This window comes from Ovis aries, chromosome 22 (genome assembly GCF_016772045.2).
Source record: "Ovis aries strain OAR_USU_Benz2616 breed Rambouillet chromosome 22, ARS-UI_Ramb_v3.0, whole genome shotgun sequence".
Taxonomy (NCBI): Eukaryota; Metazoa; Chordata; class Mammalia; order Artiodactyla; family Bovidae; genus Ovis; species Ovis aries.
Genome location: NC_056075.1, coordinates 39,188,316 through 39,207,879, shown reverse-complemented (window position 1 = coordinate 39,207,879; position 19,564 = coordinate 39,188,316). Strand labels below are relative to the sequence as shown.

The following is a 19,564-nucleotide window of genomic DNA, read 5'->3' as shown; positions in this document are numbered from 1 at the left end:
CTTCTCATTGCAGTGGCTTCTCTTGCTGCGGAGCTTGGGCTCCAGGGTGTGCAGGCTCCGTAGTTACGCTCCTGGGCTCTAGGCCACAGGCTCAGTAGTGGTGGTGCCTGGGCTTCGTTGCTGCAAGGCATGTGGGGTCTTACTGGGTCAGGGATAGAACCCGTGTTCCCTGCACTGGCAGGTGGATTCTTAACCACAGGACTACCGAAGAAGCCCAGGTGTGTACCTTATTATCGAATACACCTTATTTGTAATGTCTTTTCTGTCATCTTAGTGGAGTTTGGGGAGAGAGGGGATAAGTACTTCCCTTCTGGATTCATCAGCGCATTGGTGTTCCCTGTGTGACAGGCACTCCTCCGGGTGCTGGGATGGCAGCTGACATTCTAGGGAGAATGGAGACTAGGGTGTGTGTAAGGAGTCCGTGGAGAGCAGACATATGTAGTAAGTAGGTAAGTTCCAGTGTGTTAGAAGGTGTGCGCGCTACAGAGAGACAGGGAAGGGATGGAGGGAAATGGAGTGTGGAAGTTCAGGGATGAGGCTGCCATTTGAAACACTGAGGAGGTAACATTTGGATGAAGACCCAAAGAAGCTGAGGGCATGCACCATGCATACCCAGGGCAGGCTGCTCCAGACAGAGAGAAGCGCAAGGCCATGAGGTGGGATTGCTGGCGGTGGGGGGTCAGGGGTAAGGAGGATTTGCTAGAGCAGATGAGTGAGGGGAGAGAACAGGAAAGGAGCTCAGAGGTGGAGAGAGGTCCCAGTCACGTGGGGTCTTGTCAGTCTTTATAAGGTCTTGGGCTTTCTCTTGGGGCCACATGGGGAGCCACTGTCGTTTTGAGCAGAGGGTTGACATGGTGAGACATCCCTTATTCGAAAGGCTCACTCTGGTTGCTGGGTTCAGAACAGACCATGGCAATTGGAAGCAGGGTGACCTGTCAGGAGGCTGCTGCAGTGAACCAGAGCAGTGGATGGTGGCTTGGATGGGGGTGATGTGGAGATTGAGATGGAGCATGGGCTTCTGGATTTATTTTGAATGTAGAACCTGCAGAGTTCCTTGGACTCTGATGTGAGATGTGAGAAAAAGGATGATCAGAAATGACTCCAAGATAATTGGCCTGAGCAAGGGTGGAGCTGTCTTTAGTCGTGATGAGAAGGCTGCAGGTGGGTGGAGTGGGTGTGGATGGGAAGAGGAGGTTCCTTCCCAGACTCACTTGGTTTGCAATGTCTTAGCTGGCTTCCAAGAGGAGACATCAAACAGGCAAGACCAGGCTGGAGATGGAAACGTGGGAGTCCCCTGGTCTAAGAATGGCATTTCACGTGGGCTTAGGTGAAACTGATGTGTCTATGCAGGTTCGATTGCTTGTAACCACCCTGAGGGAGAAGATTGATGGTGGGGGAGGTTGTAGGGGTGGGTGAAGGGTACCTGGGAACTCTGAACTTTCTGTTTAATTGTGCTGTGGGACCAAAATTCTTCTGAGAAACAAAGTCTATTTGTTTATGAGACTTGATGGTATGGCCAAGGGAGTAAGCGTGCAAGACAAGAGATCCAAAAAACCTGCAGCGCCCTCCTTCAGGAGGAAGGAGAGGTGGCAGTAGGGACAGCCAGTGTGGCAGAAAGAAAGAAGAGTAGGAAAGCGTAGTGTCTTGGAAGTCAAAGGAAGGAAATGGTTCAGGATGGGGGGCAGGATCCACAGGGTCAATGCTGACAGTGGGTCACGTAAGACGGAGATGGAGCTGACTGTTGGAATTCCCAAGGGGATGCCAGTGTGACTTTGCAAGAGCAGCTGAATGGGGTGGCGAAGATGCAGGCAGACTGGAGAGGCCTAGGAGGGTGAGAGGAGACAGTGGCTGCAGGCAGCTAATGGAGGCACTTTGCTGAGAAGCTGCAGTGAAACAGAGCAACAGAAAACTTTTTTTTTTTTTTGCTTTGAGATCGGAGAAATGCAAGTATGACCGCACGATGCTATAATTCAAATCTGTCTTTGCTTAGCAGGAATCCCAATTTGAATTTTAAACGTACAGAAAGCCCTGCCTTTTTTTAAGGTGCATCTTCACGGATGCAGCATGATACAAGACAGAGAGAGTTGAGCCAGGAAGACCACCTTCCGATGACTCAGGAAAGCAAGCATCACTCCTTGGCAAAGTCATCTGGATCTCAGTTTCCTGATCTGCAGCTTAAGATGCTGATCTCCAAGGATCTAGCTATGATATGGCATGCATGGGTGACTTGAAAAGCAAGGGAGATCAAAGCTGGGAAAGGCAGTCAATATCTGCTCGCTTCTTCCATGGGAAATTAAGAGTTTAAAGAAAGCACAACTAATGTTGTAAAGATGTGGGCTTAAGTATTTGTAGATTAATGGTAGTAGGGATTTTGATCAGTTTCCAACTGCCAAACCCATCCCCTCATTGAAAAGCATATTCACTGTAGAAATTTTATAAAACATGAAAATATAATAATGAACATTAAAATCACCCATTATCCCAACATCTAGAGATAAATGATAGTAACATTGTGGAGTCATTTCCTTCCACCTCTCTATCCATAAATATAATACCGTATTTCCTCTCTTCCCCCAATGAAAAATGCCTCTATAATTGTATCCTGTTTTTTTCAGTGACAGCTTCACAAGCATGTTCCCAGCATCACCAAATATTCTTCACTACTTCTTGAAAAGTGAAAGTGAAGTTGCTCAGTTGTGTCTGACTCTTTACCACGACCCCATGGACTGTAGCCTACCAGGCTTCTCAGTCCGTGGGATTTTCCAGGCAAGAGTACTGGAGTTATCATTTCCTTCTCCAGGGGATCTTCCCAACCCAGGGATCGAACCCAGGGCTCCTGCATTGTAGGCAGATGCTTTACCCTCTGAGCCACCTGGGAAGTCCATACAGCTGTTCAACAGGAATACACTGTTACTAGGAATACACTGTAACTTAGTCTTTCTATGAATGGGCATTTATAGCTATCATAAATAGCGCTGATAAAAGAAGTGTTAGGATGTTCAACTTTGCACGTAAATCTTTGTATTTCAGGCTTCCCTGGTAGTCCAGTGATTAAGAATCCACCTTGCAACACAGTGAACACCAGTTCAAGTCCATGGTCCAGGAAGATCCCACCTGTCTTGGGGCAACTAAGCCCATGTGCCACAATAGCTGAGCCTGTGCTCCAGAGTCCCGTGCTCCAGAGTCCCATGCCCCAGAATCCCATGCTCCAGAGTCCCGTGTTCCAGAGTCCCATGCCCCAGAGTCTTGTGCCCCAGAATCCCATGCTCCACAACGAGAGAGGCTGTGGCAATGGGAAGCCCACGCATCGCAACTGGAGGGTAGCCCCCACTGGCTGCAACTAGAGAAAGCCAGCACACAGCAACGAAGACCCAGCAGAGCCAAAAAGGTTTAAAAATGAATAAACAAATAAATAAATCTTTGCATGTCTTATTCTTTCTTTGGCATAAACAGCCAGTTGTAGAATTATTCACTGGTCCAATGGGTGGAAACATTCTCAAGGTTCTTGGGCATATTGCCAAAAACCACCTTAACACATCTGCCTCTCTTACCTTCCAGAGAGGTTGTAACAATTTACTTTCCTGCCTTCACTGTGTGTGTCGATTGCATCATGCTGTTACAAACCCTGCCAACTTCCTATGATTTCTTTTTAAAAGTCACCTCTTACTGAATATAAGCCAAAGTTTATTACTTATTAAAACAGCATTGTAGGGGGAGTGATCCAGATTCCAGTATATTTTTGTGTGCCTACATGCTCTGGGCACTGTGCCAGATGCTTTCTTGTTTACTCCTGTTTATTGTGAACACCACACCCTTAGAATGTAGGTGGCATCCTTTTCTTGTCCAATCCTAGGAGTCTGTGTTGAAAGACACACAATTGGGGAATTCCCTGGCAGTCCAGTCATTAGGATTCTGCACACCTGCTGCCAAGAACACAGGTTTGATCCCTGCTAAGGGAACTAAGATCCTGCAAACTTCGAAGTGCGGCCAAAAAACCCAAAAGACACACAGTTGGTCTCATGTATGGTCAAGATCGATACCCAGGGCTCTTGATTCCAAGCTTGACACTTCAGTATTTACTTATTTTACTATACCGCACCTGCTTCAAATGGTTGAGAATAATCTTTATGACTCTAAGCCATATTCCATTTTATTGTGTGTGCTCAGTCCCTCAGTCATGTCCGACCCTCTGTGACCCCATAGCCCAACTAGGCTCCTGTACTCGTGGAATTTTCCAAGCAAGAATACTGGCGTGAGTTGTCATTTCTTCCTCCAGGGATCTTCCAAACCCAAGGATGAACCCACATTTCCTGTGTCTCCTGTGTTGGCAGGCAGAGTCTTTACCACTGCACCACGTGGACTCAATTTTATTATTAAAGACTAAAAGATATTTACAGCTTACCAGTTTTTTTTTAAGGTTTTGAGAATAAAAAATATCAAATCCTAGAGTCGATAATAATCCTGAAATTCTGCTTTACCAGGAGACATCCTAGTCCCCTGCTCCTCACCTAGTCAGAGTGAAAGTGGTTCAACAAAAGGAAGGGGCCAAGCCGATTGTCCTCTTCTTTCCTAGATTTGATTGCTGCTACTGCTGCTGCTAAGTCTCTTCAGCTGTGTCCAACTGTGCAACCCCATAGACTGCAACCGACCAGACTCTGTCCATGGGATTTTCCAGGCAAGAGTACTGGAGTGGGTCACCAGTGCCTTCTCCACCTAGATTGGTTACCGGTGTTTGTAAAGGCTTGAGATGAGCTATAGAAAGTGAGTGATGCTATTTGGATGGAGAGTATCTTTAGGTACTGCAAACCACAGGCAGCACTTGGATCCTGTGGGAGGGGTATGTGTGAGTATTTTATTTTGGCAAGCCTTAGGAACCAGGAGTCTATATACTTCTATACTTGGTCTTCTGCACAGCATACATTGAAAACTGGCTGCTGGATCTTCAGACACTTGAGACAAGTATTTATAGCAATTTCATGAGGACAGTCTTTTCATGCCCTGAAACAAATTTTAAACTGTGATCGTTGACCCATGGGTCTTTATTTCTGTACTCACTATCTGATGTGCTAACAGGACGGTAGAAGTGAGTTGAAGCTGTTCTATTTTCCCTTCATTTCAAAAAGGCCTGGCCACAGTCTTTAGCTCCGAACAGCTTAATATGGATGTCCTAGGCCATGCCAGGTTTGTTTTTTTTTTTTTTTTTCCCCAGGATACAGCGAGGGTGGACTTGGAAACTGGCATAACATTGAGCTGTGCCTAAATTTCACCCATTGCCAGCCTCTCTATTTCCCGTGTTAGGATGACTTGTAGTCTCTCCTGAGGAACTTTTGGGGAGGTTCTGCACAATTTCCTGGTTCTTGCTATGATAATGCAGCATCATTAAGGTGCTGGACTTGCAGACTATAAAAGTCCTGCTCTGACAATGGCTGAACCTGCTGCCTATTTAAGCAGGATATTTAAGCACCACGGTTCAATCCTGTTACAACCAAGAGGAAAGAGGAGGCCCAGAGCAGGCTGACAGCAGGAGGGGCTTCAAGAAACCCGAGCTTCTCAGATGGTTCTCGCGCTATTCCTGGTCATGGTGGTCTCCTAGAACTGCAGCTGAAAACCCCTGTACCCTTCAGGAGCTAGAAAAGCTTCTCTCCAGCAGGAGAGGGGCAGTGTGCTTAGAAATACTCTGAGCAAAATACTTTGAGAGGGGAAGGGATGGGAGGGACAGAAATGAGAAGCAGCCATAGAAGGCCAGAGACAGGGTGGGATTGGGACCGAACCGGTGGGTGGAGGGAGGGAGGAAAAATAAGCGGAATGGGAAGCTGAGAACAGAAGATATAAAAGAAAGTGCCAACTAGTGAAAATCTTGAGAAAGGATGGTTGGAGGGGGGACCGACGACTGGGCAGCAGTTGAGAAAAATAGCAATTAGTACTGCTAAAAATAAAGACCAATTTAGAGACAAAGCCAGATACACAGGAGGAAAATAGGACTGCCAGAAAGACAATTCCTCGTAAACCAGATCCTCAAGAAAGTGAGGCTAATGATACCCCTTCTCGGGATGTTTTGCAGAAGAAATGAGACGATAGATTTGAGTGGAGCTGGCCACGCAGAGCAGGTGACCGGCGGCGGGAAAGGAGGAATCAGAAGCAGGGCTCAGTGTGGCCCGAGTGATTTCCAGGGTTGATCGCTAAGGCCCTGCCGACAGGTGCACCACGTGAGCGGCGCCCCAAGTTAGGGTCTCCCGCCAGCCGGCGTGACGGGCAGAGGCATCGCTCAGCGCTGAGACCGGAGGGGGTCCTACGGAATTCTCCCGAGGTCGGCCCTTGGAGCCTCAAGACCAAGGGCAGGAGGCGCCCAAATTTCGGTGCCCGCGCAGCGCGGCCCGGGAGAGGGCGCCCACCCGCGCGGGCTCGGCTCGCTTCGCCCGCGGACATCGCGGCCCGGGGCCAGGCGACGCTCCCGCTGGCTTTCGCGGCCGTGGGAGGGCCCAACTCCCATGGTGTCGGGTAGGCCGGGGAGCGCAGGAATCCTGGAACCCGAGGGCAAGAGGGCGAAGGCCGTGGGTTGCACCTGGGCTTTGCAGAACCACGAGATCTCGGCTTTCCGGTCTCGGAACCAGGAGGTGACCCTCACCTGCCGCCCAGCAAAAGCGCGCGGAATCACCAGGCGCAGGGCGCCGGAGGATCTGCGCCCGTTTCTCGGGGCTGCAGGAAAACGGCTGGAGGCCGGGACGGGCGCTGGAGCTGGGAGCCGGGCAGGGCTGGGCGGGGCTCGGGCGGCATCCCTGGAGAACCCCGCCAGGCGGCGAGGGATCCCCGGGACGCGCGAACCGCCAGGGCAAGGCTCCTAAGTCTCGGGCAGCGCGGGCCACTTCCGAGCGAGTGCGCGCCTTCTTGGGCTCTTGGCCGGGCTCTTGGACTCCCGGCGTTTGGGAGTCACCCGGGTGCGCCCTGCCCGCCCAGGCACCCCGGGGCGGGACCACGGGGGCCCCACGGGGGCGGGCCGGTAGGGCGCACTGATCGCGCCACGCGGCGCTTGGCCCGGCGGAGGGCGGCAGGGTGGGGGCTGCGCGCTCCGGGGCGGTGCTGAGCCAGCTCCTCCTCCTCCTCTGGCCTCCTCCTCCTCGCCTTCCTCCGGCTCAGCCGCCGCGCAGCCCGGCTGCTCCTCCTTCCTCCCCGGGGTGCTCGCGGCGATGTTTAACCGCGCTGTGAGTCGACTGAGCAGGAAGCGGCCGCCGTCAGGTAAGCGGTTTCCAGGGCTCCGCGGGCTGGGGATTGGGGAGCCCCCAGGGGCCAGGATGAGCCGACCGGGCCGGTGCTGCCTGCCCCACCCCCCGGGCATCCTTCCCTCCTGCCCGGGGTCGGGCGCGGCTCAGCGATGCCCCGGGCAGGACGCGCCACTTCTCCCTGCTCTGTCCAGCGTCCCCGCGGTCCCAGCCGCGGCGGGAGCGCTGAGTCCCGAGACGCGCGCTGGGGAGGAAGTTTGTCTGAAAGGAGGAACATCAGCCGTTTTCTTTTTAGTGATGGTCTGGGAGAAAAAGGAGATCCAAAACACCTCCAGACTTTGGAGGTAGTATGGGCTCTAGATTCCGAAAGCAGAACCGAGTTCTGGAGGTCTCCGCCTCCGCTGCGGGTGTTGGTGCGCAGCGCGGAGCCCGCGGAAGGAACCCCAGGACCCGGGGGATCCGACTGGGCGGCCTGGCCTGGGTTGCTGGGCGTCTTCGGTTCTGCGCCGAGGAGCCGAAATGTAGGGCGGAGAAGGACGGTGAATACCAGGTGAAGGGCGCATCTGCAGCTCGCGCCAGGAAACAACAGACGTTACAAAGGATTCAGTTTGGCCGTCACTCTGGACCAGCCTGTCACTCTGGACCAACCACAGTTCGGAGCGATTCGATAGGACGAAGAGCTCGTGGTGAAGATGAAACCATCCCTTGATTCCAACCATCTCACCCTTTTTGTTCCTTGCAGCTCAGCCCCTTTTAGCGCTCCAAGTGGGACCCAGTACGTGTTCTGTGAATTCTCTCTTCACCCTTAGGGCAACCCACTGAGATAGGCATTGTCCTCAGCCCTCGCCACCAGGGAGCTGTTAGGTAACTTGCTCCAAGTCACACTTAGGTGGTGGAGAATCTTTCAAACGCAGCTCAGCCTGACTCTGGAGTTCAGAGGCTTTTCTGCCACCTCCCACTCCAAGAGTCGCTTCTGCTGGTACCAAGAGAGTCTGTACATGTTGGCCCCTATCTTTTTTTCACCTCGTGTCTTATTTTATGAGACTGTGGTTAAGAGGATGAGTTGAAAGCAGATCGACTGAGTCCAAGTCCCCCCTCCACTACTAGGCACACTGCTGCTGCTGCTAAGTCGCTTCAGTCGTGTCCAACTCTGTGAGACCCCAGAGACGGCAGCCCACCAGGCACCCCCGTCCCTGGGATTCCCCAGGCAAGAACACTGGAGTGGGTTGCCATTTCCTTCTCCAATGCGTACATGCATGTTAAGTCGCTTCATTTGTGTCTGACTCTATGCGATCCCGTGGACAGCAGCCCACCAGGCTCCTCTGTCCACGGGATTCTCCAGGCAAGAATTATCGGAGTGGGTTGCCATTTCCTTCTCCAACTGGGGGCACTATCTCTGTTCAGACAAGGATCTGCATAATGGCAATAAAATACCGCTCCTTAAACGCTGAATTGAAACTGCTTTCCCTTCCATCATATTTTGCAAATTATTCCCTCTAATATTGAGAACAACTCAAAGTAGGACTCCACAGAGTTACTGTAAATTGCTTATATTAGTGTTAGTATTAGGGGTCATGTAAACCTTTCTGTGTTGCCTGTGAGTCAAAGGATTTCCCTGTTGGGTGTTTGCTTTGAAAGTGATAGTCACTCAGTTGTGTCCGACTTTGCGACCCCATAGACTGTAGCCCACCAGGCTTCTCTGTGCATAGAATTCTCCAGGCAAGAATGCTGGACTGGGTAGTCATTTTTTTTCTCCAAGGGATCTTCCCGACCCAGGGATCAAACCCAGGTCTCCTGCATTGCAAGCAGATTCTTTACTGTCTGAACTGTTCGAGTTAGCCATTCCCTATTGTTGGATGTTCACAGGCCGAAGGAGTGGTGGTCAGAGCTTGGACTCGGAAGTTACTTACACCCCTGGTTCCTACCCTGACCCTAGCATTCAGCTGCCTTGAGCAAGTTACTTGACCTCAGAGCCCATTGCTAAATGGGAAATTTGGAACCTGGTTGCTAAACCATAGGTAGCTCGAAATTGGCTATTAGTGGCCATTTCCACCATGGAAATCAGCAAATGTTAAAAATCACGTTTTCTTTTTAAATCTTTTTATTCTAGGAAAGCTGGTTTACCAGCATACTTATGTGTCCATTTTCCCATCTGTACAGTGGGTTTCATAGAATTGTGGAACCAAACATACAAAAGCATATATATAATATAATATTATATATATGTATATATGTATATATATATATATATATATATATATATATATATATATATGAAGTCTCCAGTACAGTGCCTGGCATAACTGAGTATAATGGTTAGCTGTTACCTTTTCCCCCTTTTTCCTATCATAAATAGAGCTGCTTTGAACATCCCTGCACAGGTCGCTTTTGGGGTGAGGTCTTCCAAATAGAACAAATGAATTATGGATCACACATAGTTTTAGGGTGCTATTGCATATGTGCAGATTGTACCCCGGAAAGACTAGGGCAGTTTTAGGAATACCAGTGAAGTGTACCTCTTTCAGAGTAACACATTTTAAGGCTGATGAAATGTGGTTGGATCACTGATAGAAAGATCAATAGCTAAAAATCGTGGACTGGTGTTAAGTGTCTGGCTTCCAGGAGCCTGATTTCTTTATGATTTTTAGGTTTAACGTCCGTCTCTGGATAGGAAAGGACAAACGAGCCTCTGCAAGTTTGGTCATTACCACCCAGCAGTGAGAAAGGGGGAATGTGGGCCCTGAGGCAAAGGCACTGGGAAGCCAGCCAAGTGATCCAGGGGACCCTGGACTGAACTTTTTTTTCTCTCTCTTTTGGTGATTCTGAATTATTTTCCTAAAGTGGCTGTCCAAATTGTATCAGCATCTGGCCCCACAAAAACTCAATCCATTCCTGCTGGACCCTGACTCAGACCTGGCTGCAGTCCTGCCTCCCAGCTCCTTTTACTCCAAACCTTTTCTGTTTTTCCACAAAATCTCACTGGAGACCATATCTTTAAACTGAGGTTTGGCACTCCCAACCCTTAATTCCAAGTTTCGAAGTGTGATTCAAAGTGTGAATGTTCTCCTTTCTGAGGTTTCTCAAAGTGTGTTCGTGAACCACAAGAGGGTGGGGGTGGTCTGATAAAATGCAGCTTTCCAGGCCATGACCCAGACCCCTCCCCTGTCTGATTCTGTCTTGGGCACCTAAGGTGGGAGGGAGTGTTGGCTGCATTTTTGACAAGCGCTCAATTGATTCTTAGGCTACTGAAGTGTGAGGAACCCTGGACGATTCCCTGCCCCCACCCTGCCCCCCACGATGACTTGTGACATTGATGGTACCTGGGATGCTCTTCACTTAAAAAAAAAAAAAAAAAGCCAAAGCCGTACCCTTCCACCGCCCCGTGTGACCAGACCAGGACTGAACCACTGGGGGAATTTCCCCACCCAGCCCCGAGCCTGTTATACATTATCCCATTAAACCTCTGGGACCAGTTGCAGATTTATTGCTGGGCTTAAGTTTTTATTTAAAGATGACAGTTGACATAACAATTTAATGTCTTTGTTATAACAACTCTACAGCAGGATTGGCTTGGCTGCTGGGGGAAATTTTCCCTGCAGAACATCACTGGGCTGGCCTGTGGGCTCGGAGAGAAGGAGACAGAGAGGCCGGGCTGGGAGAGGCTCATCGTTTATACATGCGTGTTCCATGCCGGCTGAGTCCTCAGTGCCAACTCTGAACAGGGGCACGGGCAGCTTGCAGGCTGGTGGGTGCCAGGCACTTAGGGCGCTTTACTTTTCTTCACAGACTTTGTATTGGAACCGATGTGTTTTTCTCCCTCGCTTTAGAAATTGTGGAAACTAGGCAGGTGCTGGGCTGGGCCACGTCCTCGGGCTTCCTGGGTGAACTGAATCACTTCCCTCCCTGGGGTTGAGTAATCCCCTTGGGCTCCTGCTGCTGGGCTCTGGGAACTTGCTGTTTAAACTGTACTAAATTTACTTCCACCCGTTTCATCTGCTTCCCCCAGATAGCCCTCCAGGGCAGCAAACCCGGGGGTGGCAGTGGGGGGCTGAGGGGCCCACGTGGGCGACAGCAGTGGCTCCCCGATAAGAGCTGTCAGGAGGGGTCCCCTGGGGCAAAACAGAGCCTTGCAGGCTTCCGGGGACCAGTTTCCCTCCCGAGCAAGTACCCTGCTCTCGAGGGCCCAGTGCCTGTGGTTCGGTTCTGCTGCTCCTGATCTGGGGTGCACTCAGGGACCCCTTCATCTGGCCTGCCTTCTCTCCTGGTCCCCCAATCCCCAGCTCTGCTCCTGGGTGGCCGGACATCCCCCCTCCTCTGACCTGTGTCCTCCCAGAACTCCAGGAGACCCACTCTTCCAGACCTCCTGCCTCCCTCCCTCTCGGCACCAGAAACACAGCCTGTCCATCTTGTCTCTGCTTGGACCATGCAGAGACTGTCAAGGGACAGGGACAGCCTGGAGCCGCCTATGTGAGAAGGACTCAGAGCTCTGACCCGAGCCCAGAGCTGCTCGTGTGGCCTCACGCAGCATCCATCCTGTCCTCTCAGCTCACCTGTGTATAATACTGAGAGTAAGTGTGACGCGCTGGTTTTTCTTTTTCCTTCCCTGCCTCCCTGTTGCCTTGCTTCACATCCTTCCTTCTTTCTGTCTCTCCCTCTCCAATCAGGAACATTAAAAGCCAACAACACCATCGTCAACCGTCTTTCAGTTCAGTTCGGTCGCTCAGTCATGTCTGACTCTCTGCAACCCCATGAACTGCAGCACGCCAGGCCTCCCTGTCCATCACCAACTCCTGGAGTCTACCCGAACTCATGTCCGTCGAGTCGGTGATGCCATCCAGCCATCTCATCCTCTGTCGTCCCCTTCTCCTCCTGCCTTCAATCTTTCCCAGCATCAGGGTCTTTTCAAATGAGTCAGCTCTTTGTATCAGGTGGCCAAAATATTGGAGTTTCAGCTTCAGCATCAGTCCTTCCAATGAATATCCAGGAGTGATCTCTGTTAGGATGGACTGGTTTTATCATCCCACAAATGAAGGATGTTTCAACACCCCCAATAGTAGGAAAGATACAATCTCATGTAAAGAACTGTCCTGTTAACAAGAATCTTCTAGAGGCTGTTGCTTCTAGCAAAAGGCTCTGGGTTGTTGAGGGACAGGGAAGATAGGAAGACCTGTCCCACTGGAGCTCTTGTCTTTTGTACCATGTAAATAAATGCATTCATTTACTTTAAAAAGACAACCCCAGACTGCCCTTACTTGGTCAACACAGCTCACTTGGTAAATATTTCCTCCTGCTCATTCTCATTCCTTCATGGACCAGTGAAGAAAATTTCATGCAGTGTGTGGCAAGGCAGGCAGTGGCCATCAGAGAATGCCTGGCCTCATCTTCTCTGTCAATTTTAAGTTCCCTGAGAAAAAGGGCCTGCCTTTTATTTCTTGCATCTTACTCTGCCTTTCCCTTTGAAGCCTCTGCAGCCAGACAGCCTAGGGCTGAGTCCTAGCATCTAGTTCCTGGCTTGCTCCTTTGCTTGCCTTGGTTTCCTCATCTGTAATGGGCCAGTGATGGACCCAGGCTCCAAGCGTTGTGGTCAGGTTGAGATGGGAGGTAATCGGTGTTCAGTACATGCCGGATCTTTGTATAACCATCATCCTCCTTTCTGCCTTGCCCTCCACCCCAACAATCTATCAGAAAACTGTTATCACTATAAATCTATACATGAATGCCAAGCACTGTGGACACTGAGGGAGACATAACTCTTACTCTCAAGAAATACACAGTCTACCCTATTGACACTGGAGGGAAAAAGTTGCTTATTTGCCCAAATGTAGGGGCTGGGGTTGGGGGTGGGCCTTCCCTGGTGGCTCCGTTGGTAAAGAATCTGCCTGGAATGCAGGAGACCAGAGTTCGATCCGTGAGTCAGGAAGATCCTCTGGAGAAGGAAATGGCAGCCCACTCCAGTATTCTTGCCTGGAGAATCCCACGGACAGAGGAGCCTGGAGGGCTACAGTATGTGGTCACAAGAGTTGGACGCGACTTAGGGACTAAACCACCACCAGATGCCAGGGGAGAGCGAGGGCACATTTCTGCATAAATGTCTAGTCCCCTGATGCTGCGAAAGACTGAGGGCAGGAGGAGAAGGGGGCGACAGAGAATGAGATGGTTGGATGGCATCACCGACTCAATGGATGTGAGTTTGAGCCAAGTCCGGGAAACAGTGAAGGACAGAGAAGTCTGGCGTGCTGCAGACCAGGGGGTCGCAAAGAGTCAGACATGACTTACCGACTGAACAATAACTGGTTCCAGAGGAAGCACAGGGGCTTCTGGAAAGTAAGAAAAAAACGCTGTCAGGGTCTTTACTTTCACCTCCAGAACTGGGCTCTTGGGGAGTTTTTATTTTTTCTGGGCTTTTGCCTAGAAAGTGAGGACTCTAAGAGGCTGCAAATAACAGTCTGGCGTTCTTATTTCCTTCCCTCTGGTAGAAACTGGAAACCAGTGGCCATCTGTTGTTTAGTCCACTCAAAAGAGGATGTTGAGGCTTGTTTTTCCTCCGGACCCAAGGGTGCTCAGGAGCCCCGTAGCCCCTGCCCGTCTTGTACAACGCGTCTCTGAGAAGACGGCGGAGTGTGGGGCTGCGTGGACGTCCCCAGGCGGACCCCAGGGCATGGCACGTAAGGAGGGTTCCCATCCTGGAGCTGATGTGTCCTCCGCTTGGCCATCGCTGGGTGCTGACAGGCAAAGTAGGGTCGAGGGTGTGTGGTGCAGTCATAGGTACACAGGGGGCCTTTTTGGGGGTCGCCGAGCACTTGACTTTTTTTTGAGGCTTCAGAACTCGTGGGAAAATGCCAATGAGGCCTTTTCTGAGCTGACCTCTCCAGCCTGTGGGCCTGCTCTGGTCTTTGATGCTTTCTATTAGTATGATTATTTCAAAACGTTTTTATTTTTATTTTCTGCTAATGGCAGTTCACGCAAACCTCCCCACCAAGGGAATTGCATGCCTGAAGGGTCGTTATTCTCAGAAGCTAGATACTGGGGCCGATAAACACTTAAGGAATATTTAGAGAGAGGGTTTCCATGACCCAGTTTCTCTGGAGCCTTCCATGGATCACCAATTTTAAAAAAGGATTCTCCACTTCTAAGTTGGGATGACTTTTTTAAAAATGTAGTGTTTGGCGTGATGTAGGTGATACAAGGATTTGAATAAGTTCTGTGGGGTGTGTGCTTTCCCTGTGTATTTTTAAGGAGTCTGGTGTGTGTGTGTGTGCATTTGTGTGTGTATTACCAACCACTTCAGAATTTAGAGCTAATGTTTTTGCCTTTTTCTGGGCTTGAATGTTTATTTTTTAACAATAAGCCATGCATTTGGGGGGCTGCCTTTGACAAACCCTTTGAGGATGTAAGTTGACTCTGCTGTTGAGCAAGCTGGATATTGAGATTTTACTAAAATCTTTGGCTTGGGGAAATTGTCTCAGGATCATTGCTCAGACCTTCCTGTAGACTAATAGCAAGAATTTGTACTGTAAGCGTTCAGTTGTGATGAATGTTAGAGACGCCTTTTGAATGTGGATTTCCAAGGAATTAATGTCTGGAGAAGGTCTCTGGTAGATATGACATCATAGCGTCTATCAACAATGCATCACAGAATATGCTGCAGGCACCCAGCCTCAGGCCTCTGCACCTGGATGCTGCCCTGGCTTTTCAATATCAGCTTTTACTGAAGTCAGAGACTGCACAGAACAGCGCCAATGTAAATGAAAGCATATGCCCGTTGTATTTATGTGCTGGATGATTCTGGCCCAGTTGTGTGTGGGATTTTGTCTGTGAGGAGTTAGACTCTTATTTTCACTGTCTTCTCTCACATAATTTTTACCATTCTTTTCAAGGCTGGCATGTTCTGGCCTCTGTGAGGGTGAAGATCAGCAGATATCAAAAATAAAGATGGCAGTCGAGCCAGTGGCAAATGGTATATTGTGCTTTGGAGCCACGGCTACCTGGGCTTGGACCATGAGTCCCCATTTTCAAAGCTGGGTGACCCTTGCAAGTTAGTGTGCCTCAGTTTCCTCATATGTGAAGTGGGAATAATCTTAACCACATCAGAGGGTCATTGTGAGAACAAGATGATTTAACCTATGGAAAAAGCTCAGAATAGCTAGAGCGCAGCCTGCCGTGAATAATTTTTAAGTGTAATGGTTACTACTAGCCCATGATAAACTCATCTGAAGATGAATTTCTTGAAAGGCAAGTATTGTGCCTGCAAAAATCTGAAAAGCTAAAATACTTTGAAGAGCCCAGGAGGTAAAAAACCTATTTATTTCATTGCAAAAATGCTTTGCAGCTGATCTAAATGACAGCAAGTGTGCAGAGCTGAACAAAATTGAAACAAACAAATGTTATCACCAACAGTTCTTTATTAACCTGAGTGGTCTTAAAGCTGCTAGATAGATAGGTTTAACTTTTTTCCTCCTGTGCTTTTTTTTTTTTTTTTTTTTACTGTGCCCTGTGGCATCTTAGTTCTCAGACCAGTGATCGAACCCCTGCTTCCTGCAGTGGAAGCACTGGCCCACCAGGGAAGTCCCTCTACCCGTCCTTTCCAAACCTACCTTCTTGTGTAATCCATCTAAAATGGAAACCTTTGTCAATGAAAAAGGAAAGAAGAGTGTTGGACCTTTGTGTTTCCAAGTGCTAGGGACTGGGAAGGAATTGGGAAGCTGGGTACCCTTGTTATAGTTGCTCAGTTGTGTCTGGCTCTGGGCAGCCCTATGGACCGCAGTCCACCAGGCTCCTCTGTCCATGGGATTCTCCAGGCAGAATACTGGAGTGGGTTGCCATGTCCTCCTCTAGGGGATCTTCCCAAGGGGGATTGAACCCTCTGCTCCGGCCACATCTCCTGCATTCCAGGCGGATTCTTTACCGCTGGGTTTTGCTTTATTCTTAAGCTCAGAAGTATATCTGATTGCTATGAAGAAAGGTTCTTTCTTTCTCCTGGACATCACTGGACTGATTGTAACATTTAAAGCGAACCAAGCTGTCTTAGGAAGTCCTTACTTGTATGCTTGGAAAATAGTGGAAGTCTCCTTGTGCAGAGGCTCCCGAGGAACGGAAATGCCTCAGGTGATGAGGCAGTCTCTAGGGCAGTGCCAAATGGAGTGGACCTCTGCCAGGCTCATTGGAAGCTGGGGATAATGACTTGGAAAAGAGAGACACCATTAAGTGAATGGAGTTTGCAAGTGTTGCTCTAACTAGAGCTATCTATGTATATTGATACAATCAAGAAGGATTTTTTTTTTTTTTTTTTTTTTTTTTTTGAGGCAGAGGCAGAGGCCTTAATCAAAATTGAAAGACAATCGGGAAGTCTTTGCAAAATGTGAACCAATATTTCTGGAGAAGTGAAAACACATGACGGTAGAGTGTGAGTAGCAGATTCTTACAGTGAGGACTGTTAGGGCAGAAGGTGAGCAAAAAAGCAAGAAGGAATTTCTCTTTATCCAGGGCACCAAAGCCAGAAGGCAGTGACTGTGGTTATGGGGATACTTACCGTATCCCCATATGGTGTGCTTTCTGAGCTAGCCCTAAAACTTCTATGCCTTCTGTAACAGTGTCGGCCATAGATATATTTCACAATGTCGATAGACGGGAACCGGTAGCCCAGGAGGGAACTGAAAGGAAGGGTCACCCATTTGCAAACTCCTGTATTCTGAGGAACTCTGGGGTTCCGAGGAGGTGGTCCTGGTGGGGACAATTGCCTGTACATTTAACCCAATACTGGTTCCATCCAGCAGTTCCTTAGCTGGGTCACCTTACCCTCTGGACCTTTATGTCTCTGTCTATTAAATTAGGAGACTAGATCAGATGAGCGGGTTTTGAGCTGTAAAACTTTTTGTCAAGTGGCACAGAAAGCTGGCCCAGAAACCTAATGTGCAAAGTGAGTAGAGCATGAAATGAAACGGGAGAGGGAGGAAGCGATTGGCTCACGGTGTCTCATAAGACAGCTATCTTACCTCTCAGTTAACCAGAAGATCTAGTTAACCAGAGCACTCTGTTAGCTAAATGGGAACCCACCAACTATATTTACTTGCAAGACCGTGAAACTGTGAAAGCCCAAATGTGGTTTCATGTATTATTGAAAGAATGTCAGAGAGTTTTGGAATCACCACAGGCCAAGGTTGAAAACTTATAGACAAAGGAGTTGTTCTGCCATGGCAAGAGAAAGTTCTGGCTGCCTAAGTTTATTCCTGGAACAGTAAATTGTGTCTCTAATTTATTTACTTAAGAGAAGACCTGCTGGGGAAGTGGAGAAAACCGTCAAACTGTATTCTTCGGGCAGAGAACAGAGAGTAAATTTGTGAAATGCTTGGCAGAATGAGCCCTGCTGCAGAAATTCCTTATGATAATGATCTTTTAATTTGATTTATACTTCGTTGGGAAGAAACACAGTGTTCAGAAGCTTGCCATTTTAGCATTTGCAAAGAGAGCACAGAACTAATTTAATATCCCCGAACTGGAGACTCACTTTAGAGAAGCATCAGGTCCATTTGTGATGTTTGAGTCAGTTTGCCTCCCAAAGGAGTGGCTTTGTCCCAACAATTCTCTTACTCCGTCACCAAAGTGTATTGCTTCTGGTTTATTTAGCCTAGTGGCAAGATGCTGGGAGAACGCAATCTCTGCTGTTCACAGAAATGAACCTGTGTTGACCCCCAGTAGTACATGAGAGATCACAGGCAATCTACAATGGCAACCTACTCTAGTTTTCTTGCTAAGTCAATCCCATGGACAGAGGAGCCTGGCCAGCTCCAGTCCTCGGGGTCGCAAAGAGTTGGACACAAGTGAGTGGCTCACCCAGGCACGTAGTTCAAATTGGCCAAAATGGCTTTGGAACCTGGGCCCATCTGAAGGGACATTCCATGGTTTTTCCCTTGACTCCAGGGAGGGGCCAAGTGAGATGAGATGTCTTTGTACTATCGATTCCACCTTCAGGCAAGTAGCCGGAGTGTGTTAGTTGGAGGTGCCAGTCCCCTTTCCTTTAATCAAGAGGCTTTTTTTGGAGGCAACAATAAGAGAATGCATGAGTGGGCACGTGCAGTCATTAACTCATTTAGTCTTTATCCGTTGTGCCAGTGTGACGCCGAGCCATACTGGAGTCTGAGAGGCACAGGAAAAGTCAGTTATAACGACTCTGTCTTTAGTATTTTGCTCATTATGGATTTTTTTTGCATTAATTTTGTTTTTTCAATATATTGCATGAAAATCTCTTTTATCTGATGCCTGAGTTTTTTGGCATCCCCTTAAAATTTGCACCTGGTCCATTGCCTCCCTTCCCCCACTCTAGTCCCAACTCTGGTACTTACTTTATGTGGCAGGCAATGAGCTACCTCCTGAGATACAAGATCAAGACACAGAGGAGCTTTCAGACTAGTGAGAGCCGACTGTGCGAACAGTCACAACACAGCAGGGTAATTATAAGACTGCGCACAGGAAGTAATGGGGAGGAGTTGCCTTTGAGTCAAGGTCCCTGGAAGGAGGGCTTGAGGAGACCTGAAGGCTGCCTGTGGGTTGGCTAGTGGATATGTGGGTGGCTGAAGGATGTAGGGGGAGTGTTGGAAAGTGACAAAACCCTTCTTGACTCTGAGCCTGTTTTCTGCATCTGTAAAATGGAATGGTAGCATCCACTTCATAAGGTTGTTGTCAGGAATAAATGAATGAATGAATTCCCTGTGTTAGCCCAGAGAGTAGATTCTGGTGTGTAACCTGATACTGTGTCTTGGTCATAGTGGTGGTGATGATGATGAAAATAATGCTTCTTATAAGATGACAGTATCTTTGGACCACATACACAGTCTCTGAACTTTGCTTTGCAGACATCCACGACAGTGATGGGAGCTCCAGCAGCAGCCACCAGACCCCCAAAAGCACAGCCAAATGGGCATCTTCCCTGGAGAATCTGCTTGAAGACCCAGAAGGCGTGAAAAGATTTAGGGTGTGCCTTTTTCCTTGTTGACCGGAATTGACACACCACACAAAGAAGTTTAGAAGCTTGTGGGGGAAACACAAGCCAGCTTTTGATACTGTCTATCCCAACCTGAGAGAAAGAACTTCTCACCTATCAGGACCAACATGGGAACACTTTCCCGGGTGGTCATGGGCCAGCATTGAGGGGCTTGCACCGACTGTGTCTGGTTTTTATATAACTGGGAGGGGTGGGGGATGGGGAAGAGGTACTGTGCCCATTGGCAGAATCTGCAAAGAATTTCCAGCTCCATGACACCTAGGAGGGGGCGGTCAGGGGCTCCCTGATGTGAAGGTTTGTTCTCTCGTGTGTTGGGGCTTCTCAGGATACGCTGCTCGTAGAGTGAAAG

General features: G+C 49.1%; 1 protein-coding gene across 3 annotated transcripts in view; it reads left to right on the top strand.

Moving 5' to 3' along the window:
- Nucleotides 1–7,105: 7,105 nt before the first annotated feature.
- The window catches only part of RGS10 (regulator of G protein signaling 10), a 39,249-nt gene continuing 26,790 nt past the window's right edge, over nt 7,106–19,564 (top strand). The window contains exons 1-4 of one of the 3 annotated variants that reach the window (XM_060404756.1): nt 7,106–7,233; nt 11,647–11,785; nt 11,882–13,882; nt 19,067–19,185. In XM_060404756.1, the coding sequence (XP_060260739.1) occupies nt 13,741–13,882; nt 19,067–19,185 (261 nt within the window). In that variant the 5' untranslated portion in view covers nt 7,106–7,233; nt 11,647–11,785; nt 11,882–13,740. Of the gene's footprint in view, nt 7,234–11,550; nt 11,786–11,881; nt 13,883–19,066; nt 19,186–19,564 lie in introns of all 3 variants that reach the window. The other 2 variants (XM_060404755.1, XM_027960273.2) reach the window with 2 other exon arrangements.